The sequence below is a fragment of the Varanus komodoensis genome, unplaced genomic scaffold (genome assembly GCF_004798865.1).
Source record: "Varanus komodoensis strain SLA01 unplaced genomic scaffold, ASM479886v1 scaffold16, whole genome shotgun sequence".
Lineage (NCBI taxonomy): Eukaryota > Metazoa > Chordata > Lepidosauria > Squamata > Varanidae > Varanus > Varanus komodoensis.
The window spans coordinates 18,413,619-18,421,400 of record NW_025335468.1 but is presented as its reverse complement, the minus strand read 5'-3'; the positions used below and the strand labels follow the sequence as shown (position 1 = coordinate 18,421,400).

At 38.8% G+C, this 7,782-nt stretch overlaps 1 protein-coding gene across 10 annotated transcripts in view; it reads left to right on the top strand.

Moving 5' to 3' along the window:
* The window catches only part of PPFIBP2 (PPFIA binding protein 2), a 129,342-nt gene that overhangs the window by 34,033 nt on the left and 87,527 nt on the right, over positions 1–7,782 (top strand). For all 10 annotated transcript variants that reach the window (XM_044425577.1, XM_044425584.1, XM_044425581.1 and 7 more), the window contains one exon: positions 1,477–1,691. In XM_044425577.1, the coding sequence (XP_044281512.1) occupies positions 1,477–1,691 (215 nt within the window). The remainder of the gene's footprint in view (positions 1–1,476; positions 1,692–7,782) is intronic.

The following is a 7,782-nucleotide window of genomic DNA, read 5'->3' as shown; positions in this document are numbered from 1 at the left end:
TACTAGTCATGGTATCTATATCTGCTCCCAGATTCAGAAGTGCTACACTTCTCGACATCTGCAGGAAATGAGGATGTGCTCATGTCCTGATCATGGGCTTCCCAGAGACATCGGAGCATCCACAGTGGGAAACAGTCAGCCTTTCCTCTGACCCAGGAGAGCTGCTCCTGCATTCTTAAACTGTGGTGCTTCACTTTTCAATATCGGTCCTGTAACACCTCCACTGCATTCCAAAGATTTTGACTTGATGGCTCAAGCAGTGTTTAAATAAATGAAAGCTATACAGAAGTAGTGCTTGGAATGCCTCAAAAGGTGCCTCAGAGTCAGTGACTGAGTGTTCCCATGTGTGGAAAAGCTGAGGGGATGCTATACTAAGGTGGACTTAAAGAAATCCTTTATGTTGATATTCAGATATAATTATCCTTACATTTCCAAACCTTAAACTGATGCTAGTAGTGGCATGTGCCTGAAAAGACAGTGACATCTAATGGTTGGTAAGAAGAATTGCAGATAGCTGATTGGACTTTTTAATTTATTAACCCCCACCATGCACACACCCCTTTCCCCAGTCATGACTGAAAGTATCTTTGGTGTATCTGCCCTGACGTTACTATAATTATTGGCTTGTCATGATCGGACTAATATAAGAACATTGCAGGGTGGAAATCTGCAAGTATTTCCTGCTGCAATTTCCTGCTATTTGAGTAGCAGATCTAGAAAATCTAGATCTAGCTCTTTTGCTTCATAAATTTCCTTTATTCTGTCATTTTCATATCATGTTTGTTTTAGATTTTTAGTCTGTTTTAATGGATAATAATTGCCTTACTTCTTGTCATTCATTTAGAATGATTGGTAATTATGCTTCCATTCTGCCCCCTCCCCTCCACAACACATGCAGATACATGGTAGAAACTTCAACAAGAAGATGGGGTGAAACCTGTAGATACTTTTTCTCTCAATTGGACCCATTCATAGGATATGTAGGTGTTGTTATGCATATTTTGTTCTGAAATAATGTTTAATTTATTACAATTAATTAATTTTAGGTCTTCATGACCCCCATATAAAACCTCCCTAAATATATAGTGACATTGATGCTTATTGATCATATGCAACTGTATTAATATTGGATGATATGGACACTTAAACCTCTATTTATAAATTAATTTTTATTTTATCTTATACCGTAAAGATTAAGAACTTGCTCTGTCAACTTTGATTTTGTCTTGTGGAAGACTTTCTCTATACAAGCATTTAGCAGTATAATGATATGTTAATATATTTGCTATCTGTATCTGTAATCAGTGGCTGATAGATTTAATTTATTATTTTAGAAACAACCTTTTAGATTTATCTGAGTAAGAGACATTACATTCATATTGGGGGAGCAATACTGTAAAACATATAAAGAAAAAATCAGTTCCTGACGGGCTTGTTCTCTGGGTTTTTCTTTAGTTCTGTTTGTTTTTCTTTTAGGTACCAAAGCAGCTGCAGAATATACAAATGGTGTCTATGACATGGTGTCACCTGCACAGTCAATGTATTTCGGAACACTCCAAATCCTGCATTTATTGGAAGATTTGAAGCTGGCATTAGAAATGGTCAAGGATCCTCAAGAGAGAGAAGCTTTGCGGAATCAGATACCAGGGACTACAGCAGCTTGTATCCATGACTGGCTGGAGGAAAACCTGGTAAGCAGTGGAAGAAAGAATTCTCTCCATATTTTATGGGCAGGAGCACTGGCTCTCATATCAGCTTTGTGCATGCGTGCATTTTTTGAAGTACTAGAATCGTCCCAATAACCAGTATATAGAAGCTAATTTGTGTAGGTGACGCTATCATTCAGAAGGACCCATGGTGCAGTGGGATTCCTGGATTCAGTCTCAGATAGCTCTAATTAAAGGATATCAAGAAACAGGACTAGGAAAAATCCTTGCTACACAAAACTTGATAGAGGCAGATCTTTGAGTTTTGCGTTTGGATCAGTCACCACCACATAGAAGGGGTATGGATGGGGCATTGTAATTGCAGTAGCAAAAGAGGACTGTGTGTGTCTGATTTCCAGAGGGTGAAAAGAACTTGCTTTGTGACCCAAGCTTTCTTTTGTGACCCAAGCTAATACTTTCTTACTCCCAGTTATCAGAGCCCAGCTGAAAGGGAAATAGCATTGGGCATGATGAGATTTTTGCTCTCATCATCTGTGTGCCCCTTTTACTCTTAAAATCAAACACATCCCCCACTTTCTGCCTGATAGCAGTTCTGGGTTCAGACTGAAGCACTTAGATCTTGCATTGCCTGTGTGGTTTGGCTCCAAGACTGTGAAGAACAATTGCCAGTAGAGATAGCTAAATCTGTCAAGTGCCATTTCATACAGGCTTTTATTTCTCTACTGCTAAATTCATTCTGCTTATGTATCTAATTGCAAAATCTTTTTAGGCTGTGCCTAATTTGTATATTTTTGTGAGCATTTTTCAAAAGTAGGCATTTTTTGCAAGCAATTGTTTGTTGTTGTCAAAGTCCAATAAAATCTGCTCCAATAATACAGAGGATGGGAGATGGGTTTGATTTCAAGAGAAAACCCACCCAGGGAGGCTTATGGCTAATGGAGTGTGTGATGAAGGTCTAATAGATAAATCAAAGGGGGAAGAATAATGTGGCTTGTGTTCATTTTCCCAAATACATACATTTTTAATTCACACATTTTCAAATGTACATATTTCATATGCAGTTCTTTCTGTGAACTCTGTAGGCAAAGTGCAAATTTCAGTAATTAACTTTGCTCTAGTTTGTATTTGTTTCATAAGTTCACATTTTTCTCATCCATTTGTTTGTTGCCACTTAGAGTAGATAGAGCATTAGAAGTATACGTGGTTGAAAAGGATATAAGAGACCTTTCTGCCTTGACAAGTGACAGCCTTCCAAAATCTGAGAATGGAGATAAAATAATGTGAGTCTGAAGGGCAAAAATAAAATAAAACAAATCTGGGCGGAAAGGAACTCATGTTCAGCATTAGTTCAGCTGCATAGCCTGTGTACTCTCAGCTGGGGTGGGTGAGAGATAAGTGTTTTTGTTTAAAACAGCCGCAGCAAAAGGCTACGGGAGAGAGCAGTTTTATGATTTTGGCCTCTGCCGCTATTCAGGAAAGAGTTCTTCAAATGCAGGATATGCTGTGTCGCCTTGCAAGTTAATCAGTCTTTCCACTTGGGAACATGTTAATGTGTAGTAACCCTCTGGAACAATTTCATTTCATTTGTTAGCATACTGACCCGGCTTCAAATTGCCTGCCTCCAGGTATTGTCTCACACTAAGAAACTAACAACTGTTAGTTTAAGCATTTAAAACATGTGACTTTATAGTTGGTCTCTCTCTTAACGAGTTGACTACTGCTTCAGCTTGGTTCTTACTGGTCAAAGCTTTGCTATCTTCTACTGCACATCTCAATCACAGAAAATAGCCTCTGCAGGTAGAAGGTCTTCATGGGCTGGGCATCTTAGAATTTGCCATAAGTTCCATGTTTAAGAATTTATTCATTATGTTTTTTTAATACTGTTTCTTATAGCTGACCCTGCTAAGAGTGTGCCCAGTGCCTTCACTTCAGAGGCATGTAAGCCTCCAAAGTTGGAGGCTTACTTCAGCCAGTGCATGGAATGCATCGCATTTCGAGGTTTGGCATGCACTGGGGTTGAGTGTTTGTTTTCAGAAAGCCTCTCCTGAAGTGATGGGGTCCAGGCATGCTCATAACTTCAGGTCCTGGAGGTGAATCCTAGCTTGGGTTCAACAAGCTGCTGTGTACATTCTCAGAGATTCTTTCTGGGTATTTCGTGCTTTTGGTCGATAAAGAACACTTTGCAAGGAATAGCCTGTGGTTTTGAATGTGTGAAGGAGGAACCTCGGCTCCAGACAGCTGCAGTACTGATAAGAATCAGCATCAGTCCTAACCTCTTTCTGTTCCAGCCCCCTGTAGTCCCCCTGTATTCCTCTCTGACGCCTAGTTGCATTCTTGGAGAGGAAGCTGGGAAGGTTCATGCTTTGCCGGCTGTGAGGGATTGGGGCTCCAAATGATTCTGTGACCCCCTCCTGACAAAATAGGGAGGCCACAGGATAGCATCTTGAGAGCCTTTGACTTTGGTTTTTGTTCTGTGCTTTCTCTGTATTAGGCAGAACAGGAATTATGGCCAGAGAGGTAGGAAATTGGGTTGATTCCATTTAACAATTGTTATTTTGTAATGATCTTGCTAATAAATGAATGCATTCACAGCTAGTTCTTCCCTGTACAGGAAATTGAGAAATAGTGAGAAACCACAATTTGTCCTAATTGTCATACTTGTTTTTTTCTCACATTAGCTGTATTGATTTTGATAAAGCGCTCAAAACAATGCATGCCTGCAAAATATATGCTTGAGCTTACTTGCATTGTCTGTGCTGTACAAAAATGCAAAATAAAAATTCTGCCACTACAGCGGAATTACCGTATTTTTTGCTCTATAAGACGCACTTTTTTGCCCCTCAAAAGTAAGGGGAAATGTCTGTGCGTCTTATAGAGCGAATATGTGTGTGCAGTAAGTCTGTCAGATGTGCAGCCCATGGGGAAGTGATGGGGAATGTGCCTGTGATTATGTGCCCATTTGATTCAGAATATTTGTTTTCTTGTTTTCGTCCTCTAAAAACTAGGTGCATCTTATGGTCAGGCACGTCTTATAGAGCGAAAAATACGGTATTTGGTTCTATGGGTTCACTTCTCTTTCTGAAGGGAACTTCAAGATCGAAGCTAATTTGATGTCCAGGATACTAATGTAAAAAAGTAAATTACAGCTCCCAAAATGTTTTTAGTAAAAGGGTGGTGACCTTCAAGATCTTATGTCAGGTATGGCAAGCTGGGTATTAATGCTAGAATGAATACCTCTTACTACACTGACCTCAGCAGCATTTCCTTAGGACCTCTTCCAGATGAAAATTCTGCATTTTTCTGACAGAATGTTATATCTTCTTTAGGACTGTCACATTGGTATCTCTGATGTGTTGAGGAAAGGTTGCTTGAAGTTTCAGCAGTCCTCAGCTTCCTACAATACAGCTGATTAGTAGCTACACTACTGGAAATCAAGATAAAAAACACCAATAACTAACTTGGTAGTTACTGCTTCTGCGATCCTTTTAAAACAGAGTAGTGGCTTTAAAGTTGCGTATCTTATCAGGATCTTTTAATCAGCTTGGTTAGTGGCGGACAAGCTTCTGTAAGGGACACCTTGTCTCTCATTCTTCTGCAGTGCTTGCAGTGTTGATATGCACATGCTTGGGTCACATGTAGGGTTATAACTGAACCAAGTGCCTTGCCTTAGAATGTGTCGCAGAATCCTTTTTAAGGAATGGGATGACTTAGCTGCTTTTCTGTGAAATCTTTGTCACAGCTGTATAGTTCCCATGTTCCATGGCTAAAACCAAGCCTATAACCATGCCTAAGTCCATGTAGCTAAAGCAACCAAACATTCTTTCCTGTGACTCTTGCCTTGCTTTCCTTTCCATTCAATGTTTGTTTCCTTTCTAATGCATTTCAGATTGTAATTTCATCAGAACAATGACTTGTCCTTTAGCAGTCTATAGGGACCACATTGGTGACACTGCATTGATAAGGAAGAGGATGTTAATTTATCTGGTTAATTAATATGGAATGTGTTCTCAGTGGGTAGGGATTCTAAAATCAAGCTTGTCTTCCGCTATTAAGCATCGTGCACAAACTGCTGCCTTATGGCTTTTCTACATGAGGCTTCTAACCTGCCACTGTAGCCAGACTCTACTTCAGATCCTTTGCAGGGTTAAGGTCAACTCCCTATACACATGTATTTTGTACAGGGTTTTTCTTGCTCTGGTTTCTTGTGTGTTCCATTATGCAGCCACCAGGTGGTGGTATGCTATAGCAGAACTTTGAAAATACCTGAAGTTCTCATCCATTTGCCATTCACAAATAAGACCAGACTTTGCACAGTCTAAAGAAGAAAGCTGCTGAAATTGTTGCAAAGATCAGAAGAGGCCTTGCAGGATGATCATGTAAACTACTGTGAATGAGCAGTCGTGAATGAGCACTGTAAACTATAAATATCTTGCATACAAGGCTCTGCTTTGTTAGCTATTACCCTTTTGCCTGAGATTAACACTATTCGAAATAGTTTGTTTACCAATTACTAGTTCCACATTTTCACCTGAATGTTTGATGACGTCACTTTTACTGTCATCCTGAATTTGCAAGACTTTAAAATACTCATGAATGTGTTATCAAGATGTGCCGTCTCAATCAAGTTTCTTGTTTATGCTTACTTCTAGCCCTTTAAAAACAAACAAGCAAATGTATGTGAAGTTCAGTATTGGTTGTTAATATGTGTTCCTTTTCAACTGTTTTTATGTGTCCAGCTAATCACTATGTGTTGTGAGGAGAGTAGAAAGAGATTCGCACCAGAGGCTTTGTAATGTGACTAGTATCTTTCACCTGTAGGTCAATAGTTCAAATGTGGGTGCAGGTTTCCAGGGGCGCAAGATCAGTGCTGTTTGTTTGGTTAGTAAGTGATCTGCAGAACTGGAGGTCACAGTTTCTAGTTGCATTCCTAATGTTACATTTGCAGTTCTTTAAAGACCAAACAATCTGATTAACATTTCTTTATTCATCTGATTTACAAATATTATGCACTCAGGTTTGTACATTTAACAAATATTGTAACAATAATCTATTTCTGGCAGTGTTCATGGAGAAAGATAGATGGTATAGCTATAGGTCTGCTATTGATATAATTGGCTGTATGAGTTCACTTTCTGAATAAAGTTCAATAATCTTTGTTTAATTTGCTTTAAAAAGACTTGCTTGTAGAAAGTTGCTGAGAACTAATTGCAAACAATTATGCTCCTCTGACTCAAATCCCTTGAACCACTGTGAAATATGCTTTGATTAAAGATGCCTATTAAAACAGATTCAAGAGAGGCCCACTAAAAGGTTGATTAAGCATTTCTTGGCCGTTTGCACTTGTTCCTTTCCTTTCCTTTCCTTTCCTTTCCTTTCCTTTCCTTTCCTTTCCTTTCCTGACAAGTCAAACTATTGGATTGGAGATTACGTTAGTTGAACTTGGGTCCCATTGTCCTTAATTAAATCATGGCTAAATTATTCTATTGATTTCAGCTCAACTTAAGGTTTGAATTTATCCCATTGTTGTGTGAATGTCCGTTTTGCCAATCAGGTTTCATTAACTTGTGTACATACCTCTTTTTTCCCCTTCTGCCAGCAAGAACGCCCTGTAGAATTTCACTTACAGGAAATCTGGATCCAAACTGTGTAGTATCATCTACAGTTTTGCCAAAGCTATTTGTGTGGTTGAGAAATCAGTGACAATCTGGGTTCCTGGACTCTCATAGATTAGTTTACACTGAGTTGTGAGCTGAATGGATTTTCAATCTGAAAACCAGACAGACAACTGGACACTTACAGATAATCATCATGATAACACTCACAATCAAATAGCTCAGAGGTGTCTAGTTTAGAAAAAATTGTGCATCTCAGTGACTTGCCACTAAACCTTTGTTTTGTATTTTTAACTGTATTTTATTAGTGTTCGTTTTTCGTAGTTATTAGTTTTATTGTGGTTTTTATCTTATGATTGTGAACTGTCCAGAGGTGCTGTGACACAATAGGTGGCATACAAATCTCTTAAATAAATAAATAAATAAATAATTCTGCACCCATGATTTCGTGTGCCAGTAAAAAAAGAGATGTCTGTTGAAAAAAAATGTCCTAAGCTGAAAAG